The sequence below is a fragment of the Argentina silus genome, assembly GCF_951799395.1.
Source record: "Argentina silus genome assembly, chromosome: 1".
NCBI lineage: Eukaryota > Metazoa > Chordata > Actinopteri > Argentiniformes > Argentinidae > Argentina > Argentina silus.
Window position 1 is genome coordinate 20,882,210 of NC_139655.1, and position 25,435 is coordinate 20,907,644.

The window sequence follows — 25,435 nt, forward strand, 5'->3', positions numbered from 1 at the left end:
TGTGGTGTGTGTGTGTGTGTGTGTGTGTGTGTGTGTGTGTGTGTGTGTGTGTGTGTGTGTGTGTGTGTGTGCGTGTGTGTGTGTGTGCTTTTGTGTGCATAGAGAAGTGGCCACTCACGTCAGCAGCTGGGCGTTGTCATGCTTCTTGCGGGACTTGAGCTTCTGCCTCCACTGCAGGAAGGACCACAGCGTGGCGTTGGGCTCCTCACTGATGATACACTGGTCCCTCTCCATCCACACCTCCAGGCCAATCAGAGGAACCCGGATGTTCAGAGCCCTGTAGAACTGAACCACAACCAGAGACCCCTGTCATCACTCATGGCAGCAGCAGTCACACAGAGGGCTTGTGTACGTCTGTCACCAGACTTTAGTTTTTGTTGAATTCTTTTGACACCAGACATTTGTTTACATTACTCAAATCTACTTATTTTCACTGTGATCATTTTAATGGCATAACAGCCAGTGAGCTTGAAAGGACAAAATAGATTACAATATGAACTAGACTAAATAGGCTAGAATATCAAGAAACTGATACAAGAGTTAATGGTATGCCGGTGTTTTGTAAAACACTCCCTGCACTGACAGTATCTATTATGTTGATACTAGCAAATTGAGCTGGTTTTATTCCCCCTTGGGACACAGAAATACTGTATAACTGGCTTACCTTATCCACATAATTGGCAATTTCCATTATCCTCAGCTTGGTTTTCTGATAGTCCTTATTTTGACGTTTATACTAGATTGAAAGAAGATGTGAAAGAAAGAGTGGCATGTTTTCCGGTCAGTAGTGGCAAATACTAGATAAAAAAAACATGTTGCTTAAAAATGGTGATCGTCCAAAAATAAGACAGAGCCAGAAAAAATGTGCCCCATTTCACCCACTCTACCCCACTCAATCATCGTAATTAGCTACAATTTAAAAAGGAGTGAACCGAATACAGAGTATGAACAGAGTATTCTGATTGGTCACCATGCATTGTTACCATGGCGTCATTGCACCCAATAGTAGCCAACCGGAACACAAAATGGACCTTTTATGAAGGCATAACTTCTCATTCCAACAGCCCAATGTCTATTTAGGAGTGGGTAATGAGCTCTTCCTCTTCCCCTATTAGGCCCAACTAGGAATTTCTGGTCATTAAAATGACAAATCCTTCCCTCTTGTCCCCCTATGCTTTCTCCAGTATTATCATTGTATACTCTCTCACACAGTACTCAGGGTGAGACTTATTGTGGTTAGATAGAATATGTGTTAACATTGTTTACATTTCTATCAGATAGTACGTCAATGGTTATTTGACGTCACCAGGTGGATGTGACACACACACACACTCGGCCGCTGTTGAAGAGAGGAACAACTAGCATTGATTGTTAGCTTACCAGTGTGCTATCCGCCACAATGTAGAGCTCCATGTACTTGGTGGTGCCCCAGACATTTCGCCTCACCTGTGGAGATGGGGATGAGTGATTGGGGGGAGGGGGAGGGAGGAGAGAGTTACAAGGTCATAGGGTTATTTGGTCTATTCAAGCTTATGGGCACGCATGATTGGATGGTGAGAGCAATTCCTCCTCCTGTTACACTATGATTACCCGCCACCTATCTAATCATTTGAAAATAGCTAATTTAACGATGACAACGGACAGGGCTTTGTATTGTGGTGGTACCAGTGGACAAACAGTTACTGTGACTGAGACATGCAACTTTCCTGCTGTTTGTCTACACGCTCTGGCATATTTCTATCATTAATTTTCCGCTTTGCTAATACTTGATTACAGCTATTAGAGAGAGTCTCTGTGGTAATTAAAAGTCATTGATTTATGCACAGAGGCAATGACGTCTTGGCTAGTCCAGACTGAAGGCCAATATTTTGGTGTAGCAGGGGTCTGGGGGAGTAGTGCTGGAGGCCTGTGGATACTGTGCATTCCCCACACTGCCCCAGACACACACACACACACACACACACACACACACACACACACACACACACACACACAGACACACACACTGTATATTCCCCACACTGCCCCAGACACACAGACACACAGACACACACACACACACACACACACACACACACACACACACACACACACACACACACACACACACACACACTTCACTGTTTATTTGGTAGGTCAAGAGCTGTCTGAGACTGGGATCTGTTCTTGGGGTCTGCTATGGCTGGCATCTCTGCATAACAACCTAGGATTAATGGGTAGTACTTCAAGGAATTGGGAGCGCTGAGAGGGAGAGGGGGAAGGATGGTGGGATAGAGGGAGAGAGGGAAAGAGAGAAAATGGTAGAGAGCACAAAGAACATAAGAGATCAATACAGAGGAGATGGGGAAAGAAAACATAGAGAGAGGGATAAATGGAGAAAAAAGTAAAGTTAGAGAGATAGAGAGAGCGAGTAAGAGAGAGAGAGAGAGAAGGAGAGAAAAAAAGAGAGAATCAAAAGGAGAGAGAGAAAAGGAGGGAGTCTAGACAGAGGACGACAGAATGACCCACCAAGGGGACATATTTAGCATTCACGGCTAAACTGGAGCAAATTGGCCTTTCTCCCTTCCCCGTGGAGGGATACTAAGATAGACCCACATGGGGGAAATGCCACGGTAACCAACCAAACTCCATAATTCCACTAGCTTCCAGCCAGCTTTGGGAGAGATTGTGTGCTCTAAAACATCTCTTGAGAGAAATCCAATATTGTGTTTGCGCTTATATGACAGAAAGAAAGACATTTCCTCTGCAGGACGAAATGTACTCTATGTGTGAGCGGGGGTTTAGTCAATAGCTACAGCATAGAGATAGTATGTAATCATCCCACTCAAAAAGGGAATTATTACTCTGCCCATCACATCAGAGGTATATATGAGTCACACAAACGAGATGCTGTCTTTTAGCATAATACTAGAGATCTCAGAGCAGGACGGCTCACACTATTATTATGTGTGTTTTATGTTCCATATCGCAATGGCTAGTTTCTTTGACACATCTCTATTGTTAAAGATGCATCTAATCAACCCGTTTCTGGACCTTACAACATCCGTGGTGTTGTTGTCATCTGCTTGCTGTGCTGATGACTGGGAGGTTTGTAGGGATCTGCAGTTCTGTATTTGGTTTGTTGAAGAATGTGTGATTTCTAAGAATTTGGGCAAGGATATAGTCTAACATCTGTGAGATTGAAATAAATAATGACTTTTGAAACGTTGTTTGGATTGTCGTTAGACATTATGTCTAGATAAACATTTCTGACTCTTGTTTTGTCCGTTGATAGAAAGTCTATCGGTCATAGTATATCGGTCATAGTAAATCTATCGGTCATGTCAAAATTAATATAGACTTTGATGACTGTGTTTTGTCTGTGGATAGAGAGTTGTGTTGCGTCTGAGCCCTTACCCTTTGATGCAAAGGTTTAAGAAGACCGGATAGAAGGCTTGGGTGTCCAGTCTGATGCCCGTGTCCACAGGCCCCGCCTTTTATGGGCAGTTCCTTTGCGCTGAAGAGCGAGTGATGGAGAGAGTCCAGCCCTTTGATTGGCTCAAGGTAGTAAGTATCGTTTGAGTTCAAGGCAATCAGGCCCCTGTTTCAGGAAGAGATTTATTTTGATCACAGAGAATTACTGAAGAACCAAAAATAAAGAGGTATGAAGCAATAATCAACACATGAAAAGTCACCAAATATCCCTTTGCAACAGCCCTAGGGTTAGAATCTGACCAGCAGGGGGAGATAAAGGATATTAAGGGCCTAAGGGCAGTATCCTTTGAGCTCTTCACCACAATCTCATAATAAGCCTTGTATACTGGAGCCACGGGGGAACTTGTCCCATAGGATATTGGGCTATAAAAGCCAATTTAGAAGCAAAGAGAGTCGCTCTCTATCAGGAACTGTCAGGAAAGCAACCCAAGCTGTGTGTGTGTGTGTGTGTGTGTGTGTGTGTGTGTGTGTGTGTGTGTGCGTGCGTGCGCGTGCGCGTGCACGTGCACGTGCACGTGTGCGTGTGTGTGTGTGTGTGTGTGTGTATGTGCATGTGTGCGTGTCTGGGATTGAGAAGGCCTAATGCCACTTTCCATATCCAGCCCCCTCACTCACCACACACACACACACATACACACACACACACACACACACACATACACACACACACACACACACACACACACACACACACACACACACACACACACACACACACACACAGGCAGGCTGAATGCTAACTACCCCAGGCTCTGTGTCTGACCCGAGCAGCCTGGTAATTGGCCGTGAGTGGTCGGAGCTCTACTTAGCGTGGCTGTAATTGTGGGAATGCACTCTGTAATCACGCTCACTGGAACGAGCGTTAAAACACTGAGGAGAAAAAGGCTTCCTTTAAAAGATAAGCTATCAACAGAACACCTCCTGCCAAGCAGAGGTTGAACAGTCCTATTGAGCCTTTCTCTATAAACAAGGGATGGTCACTTTGGAGACAAGTAGAAATGTCACACAAGTCATATATATATATATTATCATCAACACCAACAACAATAGAATTCTATATGTCCATCTGAGAGTAATTTGTTAAAAGGTCAAGAGAAATTCAAATCAAAACCTCTGCATGAACGTATTGAAACAGTTATGCTTTCTGTGGGTTGAACAAAAGATGGCTGTGGATAAAGGTGCATACTGTCATACTGTATATGTGGCTATGGAACACTTTAACCGAACCTCTGTTATTTGTGGTCACACAGACACACAGAATGTAGCTCAAATGGGTCTGATGAAAAGCGGTGCGTGCGAAAGGCATGTCTTCTTTGGCACACTGAATGAACACAATATTCTCCTCGGCTTACTTTGGAGCTGTGATTTTAAACACAGGTTCAGTTTATACAGTTCATGTTTGGGGTGAGTGCCTCTCATGCTTCCCATTACCATGTAATTCAGACAGAGTCAATACAAAACACCTCTCTTTCTATCGTGATTATGGCCAGCCGGAAATACGAGCTGGGAGTTGCAGGGGAACGGAAAATATACAGCAACACTGGGGAACTGTAGATAAAAACTGGGCAGGGATGGAACAGGGAACAGAACAGAACAGAGATACCGGAACCTGTGGAGTTTGAGTGAACCTGTGTTGACTAAAGCTGAGGGCATCAGCAACTTTTTAAACCACTGAGTTTCGGCATTCTGTGCCAATCTGCAACAATCCAGCAAAATATGGTGCTGTACAATCATGCTATAAAGTGATGTCTGACTTTTGGCAGTCCAGACATCAATTTTGGTTTGCTGTTGTCTTTGATAAAGTTGGTTGGTTTTCTTTGCAGGTGATTGAGGTCATTCTGTTGAGTTACTGTCTTCAAAGCATCTCACGTCTGTTCTGTTTCCTCCTGACCTCCTGTCATTGAACAGCATCTGGCTTTATCCTCAACAAGGCCAGATAAGACAGACACTAAAATGTGCTACTGCTCTGGTGGAAATCTCAGTGCTAAAAAAATATCAGATAAATACTGAAGATAAAAACAATTGTTATTAAAAAAACCCTGCTGAAACACCCTTATCAGTCTGGAGGATTCGCTGAGCTGGCTTTTGGAATTAATTTCTAATAAAGACCGATCGAGCTAGAACTTGAGGTCTTCGACTGGATCAAATTCATGAATATATTTTCAGGGCGTACTTTTCTTATTGGCGAATGTGGCATCCTTGCCATGGGAGAGCTCTGATTTCAAAGCATTTGATATGCACTCTGCATTAAATTTTGTTCTAAGGCTGTGAAAATGTTAAGACTTTTAAACTGCCGCCTGTACCCGACAAGAAGATTTGAGAAATCGAATTAGTGAGTTTCATGAAAATCCACACTCGCCTAGGGTCTCTGAAATCCAGCAACAAAGTCTTGTCGAAATCAGTACAGAGTTCTAACAGTTTCAGGTCAACTTGCTCACTTTGTTAAAATCCAACACCACTCTCTTTAGAGATGGCAGCACTGACTCAAGCTGTAAGTCCTGTTCATGGTCATAAATAGAACTCCCATGGGAGTCAAAGTGGTCTATTACAGTACATACCTCACTCCTGAGCATGTGCTGAGGGCTACCCAGGAGTCGCTGTGTCCTCTCACATGCCCATGGTAGAAGCAGTGATCCTGCAAGGGAAAGACAGAGGGGGGGGGGGGGGGGTAAAGAGAGGGAGAGAGGAAGAGAGAGAATTAAAGAGGAATAGATAGAGAGATATCAATATTCTAAAAGCACCAGTCAAACTTATAAAGACATTTATGTAAACAGGTTCCAGCAACTTGTGATAAATTGATTCACAGTATCGATGCACTAGAGATGTACAGTAGGCATGTAATACTTATGTTTCATCACAACACAGCTGGTACACAGAAACTGCCTGTTGTCCTAGCCTTGACAAATGGGTAATCAATAAAAAATGCACAATCGCTCCACTGAATCAAATCAAATCAAATCAAAGTTTATTTATTATATACACAAGATACAGATGTAATGAGCAACCTCTCAACAGTGCAGTGTAAATATAAGGTTAGGAATAAAAAGAGAATAATAACAATAACACAATAGGCAATAAGGCACAGTAAAGTACTAAATAAGGAAAAATATTTTACTGTGCCTTATTGCCTATTGTGTTTTGTTATTATTCTCTTGTTATTATTCACTGTTGTTGCTCTGGGACTTTCCAGGACATTCTTGCATAAGTGTTTTGAGGAAAGCTTGGCTTCTCACAAGGCGTCAACGTTTTCAATGCAAATAAAAGTTTTGTGGGTAAGGGTCAAAGGGTATTTGAGGTGAGGAGGCTCAACCTCTGATTAGGGACCTGGCAAAATGTTGGGCAATTGAACATTTGAGTATGTCCCCCTGGGGAATACAATCCCTGGTCACCTGCACCCCAAATCAAGCAGACTAACCAAAGACACAAGAGAGTGAACTCCCATGGAGGTGCTCATAATAAACTCAGCAAGGCTGGGGTTGTTACACTTTTATGTCTACCGGCCAGCGGTTGCAGTGGACTTGCCTTTGAGTTCAAAGCCATAACAGTGCCAATGTACAGAGAGTCACCTACAGCATGAGTGCTTAATGGACCCCCAGAGCCTCAAATGCTATCCTATACAGTATGAGTGAATGAAAAAGATCAATATTTAAGCTGTAAAGTAGACGAAGTAGGCATTTGCGAAAGTCATACTTGCCTACAGCACCATTATAATGGTATTATGGTATGAGATCAGAGCATAGGGTGAAATTCCTGTTGACCTTTGACCTGAGGTAACTAGAAATTAACACCCAGGACATGATGTCAAAAGGCCCTGTTAGCGATGTCACAGTGCACTGTCCTCTGGTGTTTTTATATGGCCCCGAAGCTCACCAACATCCAAGGGAGGAATTATCTCTCCAATTCATTTTTCGGAACGGGCTTAAATTGTGCATAAGTGACAATTCTCAACTATTTAAAAAGCTTTGTCAGCCCATCAGACCATGAAATTAGCTCATTTATTTGAACAGCAGAAGCAATGGGTACACTCATGCATGGCGGACATACAAATCAATTGTCAGTGAAAACGTTGCCTGCCAATCTATACTCTGCAAGAGTCTCATTCAGCATTCTGAAGGCAGCACATCCACCATGCTGGAGGCAGAACATGTACGTTGAGCAGTTAGGGGTTAACTGCCTTGCTCAATATGATGCCACCAATCACCAGCTCATATCCGGCTCCCTCCTGGGGTGGGGATCGAATCAGTGACCTTCCACGACAACTTTTTTATCTACTATGTTAGAAAAGAAAGGGTTTTCCTACAGGGACAAATTAAGTCCCTTCTAAGAGTAAATATTTACAGAACTTATCATGTCAAATGTCTCTCTGTGTTGACATCCAAAGAAAACAAAACACTTTGGTGGTCTTTCTACAGAGCTCATTTGCATAGACTCCAAATCGACTTTAAACGGCTGTCAAATTATCCAGTTACGAATGCAACCACTCAATTTAATATTCGCCAATTGTCTGGAACTATCGTGCGTCATGAAGATGCACACCAACAATTTAAAGTAAGTACACTGATTATGGTTGGAACATTTTTTATCCTGTTAGAAATACAAACTGTATTAATTTTGGGTAGTCAATACAATAGGAGACCTTCCACACTCTACATTTGTATAAATACATGATATGTATGCTGCTTTCTTGGTCAGGCCTCACTTGAAAAAAATCTGACTTCTCTGGTTCAATAAATGATCAATAAAAAATACAAATGTGTGAATCATATGCAGTTCACATGAATCTAACCCCTGATAGTAACTGTATTGGTTTAGGGTTACAGGCTAAGTATAGGGGTTAGTGGTTAGCCCATGCCACCACCACAGACAAAGACTTGTGAGATCTAGTTCAGAGAAAAATACCCTGATCATGTGACTGAGATTAGATGCCACAGTTCCTCTCGGTCTTGCTGTAAGTGCAGCCTCCTATAGATGTTACAGATGCAAAAGATGTTTCCTTTGAAACAGCCACTCATAGCTCACCCTGCATATCTGCTGTCATTGAGATACTGATGTCATTTACCACTTGTGCACAGTTTTAGTTAGAAAAAACAGGCCTAAGTGAGCGGAACTGTAATTCTGAGAATTAGACAAGTTTCCTGCTGCTATTTATGTCGTTCAATGTCAACTGCATGGCTGTTGTTAATGCATTACAGTACTGTAGGTTCAATCCTCTTTTAGTGTACTGAAATGAAGCTGTTTAGTATTCCCTTACTTAATAGCTCATTGAGTGACTTGAGGGCAGTTTTCCCATAGATGCACATAACACGTGAGAGAGACAGCAAGATGATCAATGTCATGCTTGTTGTCCTCATTATCCTCAGCCACTACAGGTTTTCCAGCAGCACATGGTGTGTGAAGTGTTTGTGTGTCCTTGTGTGTGTGTGTGTGTGTGTGTGTGTGTGTGTGTGTGTGTGAGTGTGTGTGTGTGTGTGTGTGTGTGTGTGTGTGTGTGTGTGTGTGTGTGTGTGTGTGTGTGTGTGTGTGTGTGTGTGTGTGTGTGTGTGTGTGTGTGGTATGTATGATTTCTGTGTTGAAGGTTGAAAGGGACTGCTCCACCTGAAGCGAGCTCCACTGGTTACAAGTTCTAAGAGTAGCTCCCAGTCTTTCATACTGTCAATGTAGCCTTTCATATCCTCTCAAATTCGCTGACAACTGTGGAGACGAGCCCGTCCTCAAACCTGCGAGCTGAAGCTTATCTGACACGCCACCAACAGCGCTAATAAAGTGGCTCATAATTTATGCATCATTCATGGTGGGCGAATGCGTTTGTGTTGCCTCCTGTGTCAAAGTAATACAAATTATTAAGAATTTCTTTGCGTACGAATTATATAGCAGTGAAAGTATCCATGTTGTACAGTGTTAGCTGACTACACACATTCATTTCTTGTTTTTGTACATTTTCCAACTGTATCTCTCACTTTGTGGAGTAGATGTGGTTGAACTGGAAAGAGCATATCAATTTACACTTAGCCTGATTCAGCCGAAATTGAAGTCGGCTATGGAGAAGGTTGACACCTCTTAGCAAGACTGAGAGCAATTCTATTGTACCGGGGAAAATAGCATTTGATTGCAGCCACAAAATAGCAGTTGATTGCAGAAAATGGTTTCATACATTCATTTAAGTATTTACTTTTATTGTATTCTATTATTTTATAGACTGAGCCTTTTAAAAGCATTTCCCACAAATTATAACTTTTCTGCTGTATAATATACAGAGGGAGTCGAAATTAAGTGTTGATCAGGAATGCTCAAACTTTGTATTATAAATCATAAATATACACTCAGCAGAATGCATAATATCTATAAGCTCACAAGCACATCTCAGAATAGACAAATAGCCATGTCCTTACTTCAGTAATGTCCATCAAAGCGAAGTTGGAACATTTTGTGAAATATATACAACAACATAAGTGAGTAAATCACTAATATAGAGGACCCTTAAAAGGCAGTGTGTGCGTGTGTGCGTGTGTGTGTGCATGCATGTGTGTGTGTGTGTGAACATAATCATGTGGAGCAGCATGTGAGAGTGTTTTCTGTTCAAGATATGTCTCTGAAGCATCATGTGAGGTCTGAGAATCCAGAGCCTCAGGGTTATGTGTGGGGATGGGCTGAGGAAAAGGACTGACAGAGAGAAGGGGAAGGCCAGAAAAACCTGGAAGGAGGGGGATGGGGAGTTGGAGAAAGAAAGACTTACAGAGTAATTGGTAGCCACGGTCACAGGCTGCCCATCTTCAGTGTAGTAGGTCTCTGTGAAGTCTGGGCCCAGGAGCTCCCTGACAGAGAGAGAGAGAGAGAGAGAGAAAAAAGGAGAGAGAAAGAGGTAGAGAGAGAGACAGGGAGAGAAAGGTAGAGAGAGAGACAGGGAGAGAAAGAGAAAGAGAGAGAGAGAGAGAGAGAGAGAGAGAGAGAGGTTAGGGAGAATAGTAACACCACATAAGCAGACAGTGCAGCCTCTCAAACACAGTCTGGCCACTAGCTTCCTCTGCATATGTGAAACATTTAATTTACAGCTCTCACCACCAACATAAGAACCAATGACAATGCTTATACCCGTTCAGCCTCAGTACTCTCCTCACACTTCTACCGGCTAAAGAAGTGTAGCGCTGATGAAAGCTATCCTCAGGTCTTTATAAGTTGCTTCAAAGTGCAAAACCCCACAAAGCTCCAATGATGATCACAACTCCTTTCTCTGCCCAGCCCCCTTTTGAAGAGAGACCATTCTATCATCTCTGCTATCGCCAAGTTTGATTTGGAAAAAAAAGTATCAGCACAATCTACTCAATTAAACGTTGGATTGGACGGCTTTGAGGCCTTTGATCTTGATAGAGACAGACGTTGATAACGAGAGGGAGAGAGGGGCGAGAGAAAGAGAGAGATTGAGAGAGAGATGTATAGGCATTGGAATGATCTGAATCCTTCCATCGGAATCTTATCTCCCAATATCCAGCTGTCAGTCACGCTTCTTAAAGTCTACAGCAAAACTTTTCACAGGCATACAATATTGTGAGTCTTTTGTTGCTGCTTTTAAAAAAAAGACAGCAAAGAAGATACAAGCAGAGAAGGTAGGGCAGAGTTTATCATTCGATGGCTCTAAAAGGTCACCCTACAACAGAGATGTATGGATCTGTTTGGGTCGGCAAGAGGAATAGGTGACATTTGCCTTGTTTCTTGAAAAAGGATCCTGATGTCAAATGCCAGGATGTCCCAGTGCAAATGCCTCAATGTCAGCTGTGCTGCTGTGTGGACGTCGATGCTTGTACAGTCTTTGTGTTTGGCTTTGGAACAGTGATACAATGCAACCTCCATGCACAAGGACATACACAGCAAAGACATTCATGAAAAGATGAGCCCAATTTCCATCTGGTCCCGGAGGCCCTATTGTATTATTCATAAGGAGAATATTTAGAGTTTGCATTGAAGCATAATTCAGCTTTCTCTCCTTTTACAACAGCCAATTCGATCCTCCATAAAAAATACAGTTTTAACAATGCATTCTCAAGGAGTAAGAAGTGCAGCAGTCTAGTACAACATCCTGATATCTGGACCTGTAGTTATCAAGCCTCTTAGCTACAGTAGGAAACAGCTCATCAGTGCTAAAAATATTAGAGAGTGACGCACATTTGGTCCTACCTTACCTACACATATGAATAAAAGCATGTTATCAAGATTCTTTAGACAAAAAAGTTATCATATCTACGCAAGTATTTAGGAGACCTCATGAGGTGTCCTAACTCGTTATGAGTAATAGATGCTGCATGCACATGCGAAAGGAGAGATGCTTTACAAAAAATTGGCAAAGCAGAGCTCCTTAAAAGATATCAGTTGGATAGGGATGGCATCATTTTTGTTACTGACTTTGTTAGTGATGCTGTCACCGCATCTACGGCAAAGTCTTTTGCGCTATCTGTAGAAATGAAGATGATCGCCACCTTGTGCTTTTTGGCAGCAGGAAAAAGGCAGCTGTGTAGTCGTCAATGTCATGCTATTGACTACTACACACACCGATGAGGTAGCCTCGGCCTATCAGCGTAACATTAACCTGTTCACTGTAATGAAAAGACATGATAGGCTACAGTATTGTGGTGCTTTTTTATTGTGACACTTGATGATGATTAGGCCTTTACCAAAATTAACCATAAAAATGATTGACCCTCAAGTAGAATAAAAGGTGATATCATGCATTATTAATTTTTAAATGTTATTTACTTGTGTTATTATTTTAATTGATGATACCGTATATTCTTTATTCTATCTTATTATATTCTATCCCTAACCAACAGTGTGAAGGATCCAATGACTGTGTTGGATATTCAATGTTTGGAACAATCTTAGGAATGTCATAACAATTTCCTTTTGCAGCTCATATATGATATATTTTAGTCATAACTGCACTTGTAGGGGGATTCCAATAGGTAATTCTGAGAGGCTTTGGGATTTTTCTCAGAAATTGGGAGCTTTGTTCATTATTGTGCCCTGTGTCTGCCATTAAAGCTTTCAGGAGAGCGTGGAGATGGAAATACCAACCAAAACATATCAGCTATGGCAGATGTGGGAAGGGATGACATGACATTTCTAACAGACACCTGAACAATGTGCAGCTCAGAGAACATTAGAGAGAATAACAATAGCAGGCAATCTGATTTCTGACCTTTGAATAAGCCTGCAACACAACAGCCAATTTTCAACCGGTATGATATGTTGGCACTGAATACAGCTGCTGCTGCTGCTGCTGCTTCTGCTGCTGCTGCTGCTGCTGCTGGTATTCACCTATTGCACACTGGTATCAATATAATGTTTGGTCTGGAAACTCTCTGAAGACGGAAGCAATGACATGTCTGGGGAAGAGAGCTGCTCTTTCTCCTGTGATATGAACTAGACAACCTAAATAATTTGTAGAATGATCTTTGGGTGAGATCTAGGCCCCGCGCAATTGACTTCTTGGTATTTGTGGAGACTGTGTGAGAAAAACACAAACCTTTCCTAAATTGCATGGTGGGATTTAGAAATGATGCTGTCTATTGCTGGTGTCATATTTTGTACTACAGCTGTCTTCAGTTAAAACATAGTCCTCAAAAATACAGCAAGCGTTCTTTTCAGACCCACTCATGAGTAGTCATTGAGAAACTAGGGCAAGGAATTGATTTAGAGACTAGGGAGGTAACATTGTTGCTTCAGACCAATGCCCCTATGTTTTGAGTGTTTTATTTCAGGGGCAGAGAAAGACACACATCTACAGAGACAACTCAGTACATCTCCTCATATACAGTACCCTCATTAGCCCCACTAATTACACTTTGTTACAAACAAAAATAGCCTCAGTAAACATCTGTTTGTGCTACTCATTTTGCAGGAAGCCTGAGGCAAGCTTCAAAAACAAAAGGCTTCCAGTGTAAAATCACTCATTATATTCCTCAGCAAACTATTTGTGTGAGTATTTATCCTCATCTCCCAAAACGCCACAGTCTATGCTAACTGCCTACATCTCAGTGAATACTGCTAAAACACCAGGAGCTTACTTACTACTGTACCTTCATAGGTTAGTGCTCATTAAAAAAGCCACAGCACATCTCCTCTACAGCTACAGTACTATGTTGAATAACAACACTAATCACACCTTATCACTCTATCACTCAGTAGATAACAGTGTGGGGTTAGAGTTAATGTAACAATCCTAAGAAACAGAAGCACAGCAACAAGTACTTTATAATAATAATAATAATAATAATAATAATAATAATGATAATAATAATAATACAAATAAAAGGAGGGTGAGAGAAAGAAGCATGCTGAGAGCTGTGCGGGACGCTAGTGTGTGTGTGTGTGTGTATGTGTGTGTATGTGTGTGTGTGTGTGTGTGTGTGTGTGTGTGTGTGTGTGTGTGTGTGTGTGTGTGTGTGTGTGTGTGTGTGTGTGTGTGTGTGTGTGTGAGTGAGTGTTCCTCCGTGTGTGATATTTTTGCTGCAGGAGATAGAGAGAGTGAATTAAGAGAGAGATGGAGGAGAGTGGAGCAGGGCCCCTGACTTTCAGAGGTAACTACAAAACCAGGAAGGAGCTTGTTTGTGAGATGTTGTGTTATGTTGTGTTGTATCCAGATCCAGTTATGTCACTACAGTGCCATAACATCTGCACTTGTCCACTACAGGACAAGTGCAGGTGTTAGGGCAGTGTCCCAGTCACACAGGGTCAGGTAGTATTTTGTTTATGTGGTGGGCGGTTTGTGAATCATTTTCAGAGTATAGCTTTTCACATAGAGGCAACATTAATACACTACAGGAAGGGTGTGACTTCAAACCCTGCTAACAACAAACAAGTGAAGCCAACTGTCAACAGTCAGTGTGCAGAGGACTCATTGTTAACAGGCGTTGTGTTTGTGTGGTGAAGAGTTTTGGAATTATGTAAAGAACCGCACTCCGGAAAACAAACCAGTATTAAACCAATGAACAAACAGTCAACATATTATGTGGAAATGTCTCATCCTTAACAGACAAATTATTTGCTTGCTCAATAGTACAATTCATGAGTTATTCAAAAACATCTCTGGGCAGACGAGAAAACAGAGGTGACATTTAGAACTAAATGCCTGCATTTAGCTAATAATATGACAGTATCTTAAATTCTGTGTACTCAGCTGAGCCACCCTGACTCTCACATGTAGACAATTAACAAATAAGTCCTCAAGGTGTGAATGCTCACAGCTGCAAGCATACAGTATGTGAAAGGAAGAAAACAGGTATATTGATTTCATGATTCAAATGAGATTTTGTGCACAAAGAAAATGTGCACAGAGAAGATTAAAGAAGTTTCACTAAACCGTGAAGCACTACAAGAAGCGTGATGAGATAGCGAGAATCGAAAGCAGAGTGGGGTTCATGGAGGTATCAAACTAAGGGAGGGTGCATCGTTTCACAGAACTAGTGTCAGTTGGGTTAGGGCATGGATCCATCAGCAGAGAGTTGAGGTTTTTCATTCTGAGAAAATGTTTGATGTGGTAATAGCACAGTAAAAGCACCCACAAGACCAGAGTATGTGACTTGTTGTAAGTCACTTTGGATAAAGGTGCCTGCTAAATGTCAAAAATGTAAAAATGTAAATGTGACACTACTAGTACGCAATTTATGTACCTGGAATTTACATGGTCAAAAGTTAATAACCTGTTGGTGTTCTGTGGATTTATTTATATTCCGCTATTTACCATTTTGCACCAAAAAGTTAGCAGACAATTTATTTGTAGAGACAAGGTAAATGGCAACAGAAATAAGACTGTACAATAGGGCTGAAATGAAACCAAACCATTTTGTTGACTATGGATTAGTACACTGCTACAGTAGACATACCTTTCTAGCAGTGAAATCACCTTCAACAAACTGCAAGTGTTTTCTTCTCTGAGATAGAGAGGAGCAGCAAAAATCATCACCACTTAACCAGCACTGCACTTTCTGGAGGGAGATTGAGGGAGCTATGGGGACTTTATAGAGAATGTGGTAACACTGTCCTCGTTTTTCAGTTTTTGTTCCCTGTTTTCCTTCTTTTGGAAGTCTTCCTACAGTTTTTGTGGTTTGGAAATACTTTGAGTCATGATAATAGTTGACAGGATTGCTGCGAGTGATTAGGATCGGGAGATTAAGGGTTGTGGAAAAGGGGTGTTTATCTGAGCTTTTTTGCCATGTGGGTGGTTTAGGTTTTAGGGTTTTTAGAGTGAGAGTTAAGGTTTAGTTCAGGGTTAAAAGAGATTGTCTCACACACACACACACACACACACACATATATAAATTAGAGGAAATTTTAATTTTAATTAAAATGAAATCTTTTTTGTCCTTTTGTTGAAACAAAACATTCAGTCCCCAGCTGTGACCAAACACAATCAACGATAGAGGAAGGCCAGCTGGTAACATTAGGCCTTTCAATGGATAACAACAGCCAAATGTCTGATACAGAGTTGGCAAAGAGGGAGAGAGGGTGACCCACTGCCCTACTGACAGGAAAACACACACAAATGCGTGCACACACACACACACACACACACATACATACACACACACACACACACACACACACACACACACACACACACACACACACTCCAGTACTCACACAAACTCAGTTTAAGTATTACCATCTGTGGGCAATCTCCTCCCTTAAACCTCTCAGACTCTGACTGAGCCCTGGACTGAACTAATTTTATCCCTCACCCCTCCTTGTCACATGTACCTCTCTGTTCACAGCGAAACAGACAAATTAGGAAGCAGGGTTTAAAAATACCCCTCTGGTGACCACAACACTGGGTTTGTATTCAGCCCCTACTGCTGTTGCTCTAGCAGCCCTATGCAAAAAAAAATCAACACACCCCTGAGAGCATTCACAACACCTGCAGCATGGATGGAGGGATAAACATCTGTGACTGGGAGAGTTGAACATTTAGAGAGTTGAACATTTAGCCTCCATTTTCTCCTTCTTATAAAGATATGATTGAGGAGAGAGGCTGGGAAGAAAAACATCCATAAACACTACACTACTGGTCCAGCAAATAAAAACACGCAAAATATAAAGAATTTCAAGCTCAAATCTGCCTTAGCTCAAATAGAGTTAATTCCATCTTCAAATAAAATACACTTAATGAGGCCAAAAGCAAAGTTGCATAAACACATTTTCAGCTGTCTCTGGAAAAAAAACTACAGAAAAAACTGCAAGCTTAACAAGGCTTAAAAAACTGAATTGAAAATGTGTGTGAATCAGGCATATTGTGCAAGACACACAGATGTTTGACAAGAGCACTGATAGAGGACATTCACCACATTCGCAAATAAGGTCGGGCACTATTCCGAGCTGGAACAGAGGCGATAAGGCACCAACAAATGATGGAGAATAGGTTGGTGCCGTTTCCGTTAGCTACATTAGAACACTCTGGACCATCTATTGTGCTCTGCAAAGAGAATGCTGACTGGCTATTAACAATGTTAGCCGTGTGCTAGTGAGTTAGGGGTAGAATAGTCTTTGTCAAACATCAACAGCAGAGCTTCAGCCTATGTAATTATTTCTGTTCCCCAGTTCACTCAAGGACATCTGCAAAAACAGAACCGCATCTGGGATACACATAGGAACTAAGAATGGCAGACAGCCTTAAAAGAAACAGAGGATCATTATATTGCAATGTACTGTAATGGAGGATCATTATGCCCAACGTCTCAAAAAGACACACACAGGTGCAAGATGATTTGGTCTTGTAAATTAGGTGGGCATTATCCTTGGAAAACAGATTGGAAATACAATTTTCCAACTCCTACCTCATGTTTAACGCTGACCTATTTGATGGCTTGTACACTTCCTGACAGAAAACCACCCATAAGGCTCATCACAGACAGACAGACAGACAGACAGACAGACAGACAGACAGACAGACAGACAGATAGACAGACAGATAGATAGATAGATAGATAGGTACTTTATTGATCCCTGAGGGGAAATTAAGGCATTACATCACAAACAACAACAACAAAATAAAGTGACACAAGAATAATATAATAAAATAAAATAGTAATCTGAAACATTATATACAGTAAGAACAGTCCTGTATGATTTAACAGAGCTGTACATCTCCACGTCCTCTCCCTGGATGGAAACAGGAGACAGGGGGACCCTAGTCCTCCTAAAGTCCACCACCATCTCCTTTGTCTTGCTGATGTTGAGTAGCAGGTGGTTCTGCTCACACCACTCAACAACAGTCACTGTCCACCAGTCCTCTGTATTCGGTCTCCTGGCCTCCACTGATACATCCCACAATAGCAGAATTGTCAGAGAACTTCTGCAGATGGTACAAACTGTTGCCTGCTGGTCAGGTAGTTCTTAATCCAGGAAACAATGGGAGAGTCCACCACCTGCATCCTCATCAGTTTATCCGCAAGTAGTAAGGGCTGTATGGTGTTAAATACACTGGAGAAGTCAAAGAACATGACCCTCACAGTGCTGCCAGCCTTATCTAAATGGGAGTGTGCTCTGTGTAGCAGGTAGATGATGGCATCATCCACACCAATGTCTGCCTGGTAGGCAAACTGCAGGGGGTCCAAGGATGTCTTCACCAGGGGCCTCATGTGTGCTAGCACCAGGCTTTCCATGGTTTTCATGATGTGGGATGTCAAGGCTACCGGTAATGACGGCAATCGCAGGGCTAACCTGACAAGTGCCCTCACAACCAACCTCTACCGCCTGTCAGCATGCTGTGGTCACATTCGCCACTATAATGACTAAGGTCCTCCACACTCCCCTAGCATTTGCCACACTAGCACTAATTGGCTACTATGCATGTTCACGACCTGTCACCCTGTGGCTAAGTGTCACCAGCTCCCAAGGTCGTTCACTGACTAAGGTTTAGGGTAAAGCACAACTGCAGTGGATGTGAACAGGGGGGGTTATCATTGATCTAGTGTAAAGAATAATTGTCTGACATCATTTCAGAATTATATTAAAGCACTGTACATGCTCTAACAATCTCTCTAACAAATTAAAAGGTTAGGCAACACATGCAGTGCCCTCCCAAAGTATTTGGACAGTGAAGTATTGAAATTAATTAAAATAATAAAAAATGGAGTACAGATTGTCAGGTTTTATTTAAGGCTATTTGTCTCATATTGGTTTCACCATTTAGAAATGACTACACTTTTTATACATATTGTAGTCCCCCTATTTCAGGGCAGCAAATGTATTAGGACAATTAGCGTGTTTCTGATTAGTCAGATGTGTTCTGTTGCATCATTTGTGCAGGCATAAGAGAGCTGTCAATGTCTAGTCTTTCTTCTGCCATTGGTGTCTGTCAACATAAGGACTAAAGAGGTGTCAATGAAATCAAGGAAGCCCATTATGGCTCCAAAAAGAGCCTGCAGACTTCTGGAAAAAGGTCTTGGTGGATAGATGAGACGAATATTTACATGTACCAGAGTGATGTCAAGAGGAAAGTGTGGAGAAAAAAAGGAACTGCCCAAGATCCAGCTTTTAATTCGTCTTGCAATATGAAACAACAGGAAATATGAAATAATGGTGATCAATCATGGCCTTGACATCAGTCTCTGGCCATTAAGTCTGGAAGGTTAGCTTTGACAGACAGACAAGGCTGTGGTGTTCTGAGAAAAGCCAATAGGGAGAGGACATGCACTGAGAAAAGCAGAGGGATCTCTCATCGGACACTAGGGATGGGAGGGGGGGGGGGGGGGGGGGGAACACAGAGCAGTGATGTCTGAAGGCCATACAGCTGCTCTTTTCCTCTCTAACATGACTTCCTTTACACAAGCCAAACAGGAACAGGCCTACATGGTCCAACCTCACACTGGCTTCCATCATCAATACACTTCCACCTGTTTAGAGCATTTTTTCTTCCTGTCTCTCTCTCTCTCTCTCTCTCTCTCTATATATTCTATTTTTAGATCCCATAGATCCCTCATCTTTTACATGTTCAGTCTATGCGTCAATTGCTGCTTTTGGAGGGTGGTTCATGTCTGAGTTTGCATCTGCTCCCTTTTTTCACATGTTCGCTCCTTTGCCCTATGAAGCACAGCAGCAGGCTGGTATTGGCTCTGCTCACCTCCGCTGAGAGGGGCAAGGCTCTGGTTTACATACCTGTCTTCCTCAGCACTGACATCCTCTGCAGATTATACCAGATTACCAGAACAAAGCTCATTATTGATTTTAATCACAATTAAACTTGAGACGCTACAGCCCAGTTCAAACTAACTAATTCCAGGGGAAATCGATCTGGCTCTATGACAATGAAAGGCATTGGGAGGCAGTTACAAACTCCCCTTTCTTAACTTCTTTCCCGAAGTAGGACTCTCAGAGGATTTAAATCCTAATTATATTGTCAGGTCCATCACCGCTAGTACCGATGGTGGGTTTTGTTGAACTAGACACATTTGGATGGTTCTCATCATTATGCACAATGAATTGCATGTATATTGCTATTTACATAGCGCTATACATATTGTCCCAGGGGGTGGACAATTTAATCAATGTGAAAAGCACTCCATTATCATAAATTGAGAACTTATTAACACTAAATCCAACACGCAACAGACATTTAAAATTAAAAGTGCTCTTGCTGTAATTGTTAACGTGTGTGTGTTTTGGTGTGTGTGTGTGTGTGTGTGTGTATATATATATGTTTCTGCAATTTAGAGATATAAAGAGGGAGCGATAGAGACAGCAAGGAGTGAATCCAAATTAATTGAATGATATGGCCAATTGTTTTGATGATATTAACATTTAATATTTGATGATTACTCAGTTGGTAGAGTATTAATAATGCAGCTCTAATAATGCATTTCTACCATTCATTATCTCAGCATGGAAAACTCATTTCTCTTTCTTTCTCTCTCTCTCTGACGTAGACAAACTCACAGATAGAGAGAAATCTTCCTTTTCTGAGGCTAGCCTGGGAAGACCATTAAAACAGCAAAGGAATGGTCACATTTGTGACTTTTTGGCCCTTATGAAATCTAGGGTGACTAGGGTCAAACCTAGCTAAGCCCAGATACTCTGATGTTCTTCAGAGACACACTGCTGCTCTCTCCCTGTGCTCACATACTGTAACTCAGCAGTCAGACAACAGGCTGAGGGTTAGGTGACTCGGACGAGAGGAAGTGTGAATACAGAGTTTGTCATCGTCTGGTTGAAGGATCACGCGTGCAGACTTGCGCATTATTACGTCAGCTGGCATTCTTGAGCCCTGTGCCCTCTTGAGTCCCTCACTGTATCTATTCTCAGAATTTCATTTTGAGTCACATCTCCCTCCCAAAAAACCCTCACCTCCTGTCTCCCTCTTCCTCCCCCTCCCCCTCCCTCCTCCTTTAACTGGTCCTATTCCAGACTCTTCTGGGAGGGGAAGCCCATTAATAAAAGCCCCAGTAAACGTTTCCCAGTCTCCCCTGGCTGGCTGGCTCCCCCAGGCCCCTCTCAAGTTCTCTGGAACTCCTCTCTCTCCCCCACCTCCCCTTCCACTCTCCTACCATCTCTTTTTCTCTCTTCCTCTCGCTCTCTCTTTCCCTGACCTACATTCTCTGGGCCAGACTAAACCTCTGGGCCGCGCCAAGGCTCACACTGGGTTAAAATAAACACAGGCGCTGCCAAGTGACGTCCTGTGTGCCGACTGTGTCACTGAGGTACAGTCGTTTACACAGTGACTCCCTGACCCAGTCTCACACTGGACAAATGGACCCCATTCCTCGCTCTGTTGTCAGTCTCATTGTCTTCTCATTGTCATCTATTACTGTCTCACTGTGTGAGACTATAATCTTATCTCTGCCTCGTTGACATCTTAGTGGAACTTGTCTCTATGTCTCTTGTTGTCTCACTTTGTAACCCTTTGAAAGAGGTCAAACATAACTTGAGATTTGCATGCATGTTTTTACATACATCCACAGTACCATTATACTAATAATGGTAATTATTAGTATAACTAATAAACCATTATACATTATATTAATGCCTGTTTTGCGATAAAGTTCAACACATACATGTGTTCCAAGTTAGGCTTCGACCATGAAGTCAACTACAAAGCTGCAGCTCTCCTGACATCTCGTCCTCTCCCTCAGAGGCTAGCAAGCATGTTAAGTGCTTCACTTCACCTTGTGAATCATGGCACGTCTTCAGTTAATGTGGGAGAGACAGAGCTAAACTGGCCTTGATGTTATCGTAGGAACGTAACCCCAATGGCCTTGAACGAGTCCCAACCCACCCCTGTGGTGTTGGATGCTTAATTCAAAAAGCCTCCCTTCATCTCCATTGTGTGTGGAGGTTCTATCTATTACATCCATTATCCATTCTATTACCACAAGCAATAACTGGACAGAGCTCAAATCCAACAGCCCCAATGAAAACAACCAATGTTTAATTTTAATATCCATGACCAAGGTGCCTGTCTAGAGTAGATCATATCAAAATCTTCCCCTGGAAATCACTTAACGTCTATAACCGTCAAATATGTTTCTACTCTCTCATAAAATATTGGATATCTCTCTCATAATATCCCACAGCTATCCTTTCAATCTTTAATAACCTATTTTAAGAGGCGCACTGCAGTGGAAACATTGGGAAACCTGTAATGCAGAATGGGCTGGGTCCTCAGAGGAAAGAGAGACATTATTGATTGCCCTGTATGAAGGGAGGACAGGGTGAAACAGTTGAAGCTATAAAAAGAGATGTAGACATAAAGACTGTTATGCCACTCAAAAAGAAGTCCATGAGAAATACTCTCCCTCTCATTTAGTAGGGAGTGTCAGACCTCTGATGGAGTGGAAAGGGGTTGTTAAGGGACAGATCTGGCAATAACAATATGACATTACATTACATTACCTGAACTTGAGGGAAAAATAAATAAAGAAGAAGAAGAAGAAGAAGAAGAAGAAGAAGAAGAAGAAGAAGTACCCTAACTTTCTTTCTTCCTTTCTCAAGCACTGTGACTGCTGATGGCACTTGTTCTTATCAAAGGTTTTACTTACGATGACTGATGTATAGTTGATTCACTTAGACAAATGTACTTATTGTAAGCTTTGGATGAAAGTGTCTTCTAAATCAGTGTTTCTCAACAGGGGTGCCGCGGCACCCTTGGGTGCCGTCTGGCATCCTTAGGGGTGCCGCAGAAACGTGGCTGACACTAGGCTAATATCGTGAAATTGAAATAAATGAATGCATCATTTTGGAATCTTTCTTTTAGCTGTATCATACAGTTAAGTAAATCGAGGCACACATCAGAGAAAATAGTTCGGATTAATTTTCTAGTAGCCTACCGACGCTGCAATCAGTGTTTGGAACGTAGGCTGCATGACGTAGGCAAATACTTTTATTTACAGCGCGCGATATCGGATGAGTTGTCATAGCGTTGTGCAGCGGTTAATTAGCCAGCAGCATGGACAAGTTTTTGAAAAGAAAAGCTCCACAGTCTGAATACTTTGTTCGTTTGAAAAGCGAACACAGCCGACAGGAGCAGGTGATGTTCAAGTGTGCGAAAGTCTCAAACAATGCACTGGAGGCTAGCTACCTGGTAGCCGAAATAATAGCTAAGGCTAAAAAGCCTCACACCATTGCCGAATCAGTAATAATGCCAGCCTGTAATAATGCCAGCCTGCACGGCTATTGTAAACAAAATGATAGGCCCACAAGCAGCTAAAGAGATCGCAAAGGTACCACTTTAGAACTCTACCATTGGAAGGCGTATATAAATGACATGTCGGCAGACGTGGTCTTAGAGAAAATAAGGCTGTGTGGGAAATTCTCTCTGCAAGTTGATGAATCAACAGACGTGAGTGGCCACGCACAACTTTTGGGATTTGTGAGATTTATTGATGGAGGAGAAATTCGTGAGAATTTTTTATTTTGCAAGTGTTTGCCGCACAAAACAACGGGAGAGGAAATATACCGTGTCACAACAGAGTACCTTGAACAGGGAGGTCTAAGTTGGAAAAATTGTATCAGTGTCTCCACCGATGGCGCTGCTGCGATGACCGGTAATGTCAAAGGTTTCATCAGCAGGATCAGAGCGCAAAACCAAAATGTTCGCACAACGCATGGTTTCCTTCACAGGGAGGCACTGGTTGCCAAGACTTTACCGAAATATCTTTCAGATGTACTGGACAGGGCAGTGGACATAGTTAATTTCATAAAGGCGCGACCGTTAAAGTCCCGTCTTTTTTCCATTCTATGCGAGGAAATGGGAGCCGAGCATCAGAGCTTGTTGCTGCACACGGATGTCCGCTGGCTCTCACGCGGAAAGTGCTTGGACCGACTGTACGAGTTAAGAGAAGAAGTCAGAGTGTTTCTAGCGGGAGAGAATTCTGCATATAAAGAGTTCATTGCAGATGCGCAATGGTGCGCGAAACTCACATACCTGGCCGATATATTTAAGCACCTCAATGAACTTAATTCTAAAATGCAAGGTAAAGAGGAAAATCTACTAAGCTCATCAGACAAATTGCGTGGCTTCAAGTCTAAACTCACTCTCTGGCGCTCTTGTGTGAAACGGGAGAGTTGAGATGTTTCCCCTGTACAGTGCACATCCAAACAGCAAAAAACTTTCTGGCCTTATCTCTCAGCATCTGCAAACCCTTGACGAGAGATTTAATAAGTATTTTCCAGCTGAGACCTTTGCTGGTTTTGACTGGGTCCGTGACCCTTGGAATTCGTGCGCTTTGGAGAACGCAGCCGACCTGCAAATGCAGGCACAGGAGCAACTGGCAGAGATGAAAGAAGATCGTACATTAAGGATGAAATTTCAAGATATGACATTGGATACATTTTGGATATCATTGGAAAAGGAATACCCGATAGTGTCAAGTAGTGCCGTTGACATACTGTTACCCTTTTCCACGAGATATTTGTGTGAACTGAGCTTTTCGAGCTTAACCTGCATCAAGAATAAGTACAGAGAGCGCCTGAGAGCTGTGGACCAGGAGCTACGTGTGTGTCTGTCATCCATTCCTGCGAGAATAGAGCGGTTGTGTGCATCCTCCCAGGCCCAAATCTCTCACTGAGAGTAAGTCACATTTACGCCCCCCTGTGTGTGTGTGTGTGTGTGTGTGTGTGTGTGTGTGTGTGTGTGTGTGTGTGTGCGTGTGTATGCGTGTGTGTATGCGTGCGTGTAAGAGTAGTAGGCTACATGCGTCATGCATTTGTTGTTCGTCAGAGACAGTGTGTGTATTCTAATGATAATCAACATTTAAAAAAATTATATATATATATTGGGGTGCCTTGAGATTTTTTATTCATGCAAAGGGTGCCGCGACTGAAAAAAGGTTGAGAAACACTGTTCTAAATGACTTACATAAAATGTAATGTAAATGTAATGTTAATGTAAATGTAATGTAAATGTAATGTAAATGTAATGTAAATGTAATGTAAATGTAATGTAATGTAAATGTAATGTAATGTAAATGTAATGTAATGTAAATGTAATGAAGGGGCACTTACTGATTCCGCTCTACTTGTAGCACCAGTTGGAGGTCATTGGATGACAGCAGTATTTCCCCTCTGTCTGGGTACTGGTCCTGCAAAGGCAAGAGAAACCTGTAAGAGCGTTGCACTGAACAAAGTCACAGTCACTAATGAGGAGTTGCAGGTGCAAAGGCAAGAATAAGAGCGTAGACATTTTCTATAAATAATTTGTTTTCCAGGCCCCATTTTGACAACAGTGTCAAAAGAGACCGTATTACATCCAAGCAACATTTATTTGACAAAATGTTACTGTGCAACATCAATGTAGAGGTGGCAATAACTTATACAGGTTCAAAATATCAAAGGCAGTTCAAAAGATACAAAACAGATTTTCTGCCTTGTAATGTCTCCCTCAGTTTTGAAATTCAGTAAGTGCCATCTGTGTTCAAGTAATACAGGCTGTTTTGACAACAGCACAGCTTTTTTACGCCACCAAGATGTCACACAAAGTGAT

General features: G+C 42.1%; 1 protein-coding gene across 1 annotated transcript in view; it reads right to left on the minus strand.

Annotated features, from left to right (window-relative positions):
• The window catches only part of adam19a (ADAM metallopeptidase domain 19a), a 69,299-nt gene that overhangs the window by 12,467 nt on the left and 31,397 nt on the right, over positions 1 to 25,435 (minus strand). The window contains exons 3-9 of the mRNA XM_083695113.1: positions 24,958 to 25,034; positions 10,208 to 10,286; positions 6,033 to 6,109; positions 3,397 to 3,580; positions 1,381 to 1,446; positions 665 to 736; positions 119 to 285 (exon numbers count right to left, since the gene is read on the minus strand). Coding sequence (XP_083551239.1) covers positions 119 to 285; positions 665 to 736; positions 1,381 to 1,446; positions 3,397 to 3,580; positions 6,033 to 6,109; positions 10,208 to 10,286; positions 24,958 to 25,034 — 722 coding nt within the window. The remainder of the gene's footprint in view (positions 1 to 118; positions 286 to 664; positions 737 to 1,380; positions 1,447 to 3,396; positions 3,581 to 6,032; positions 6,110 to 10,207; positions 10,287 to 24,957; positions 25,035 to 25,435) is intronic.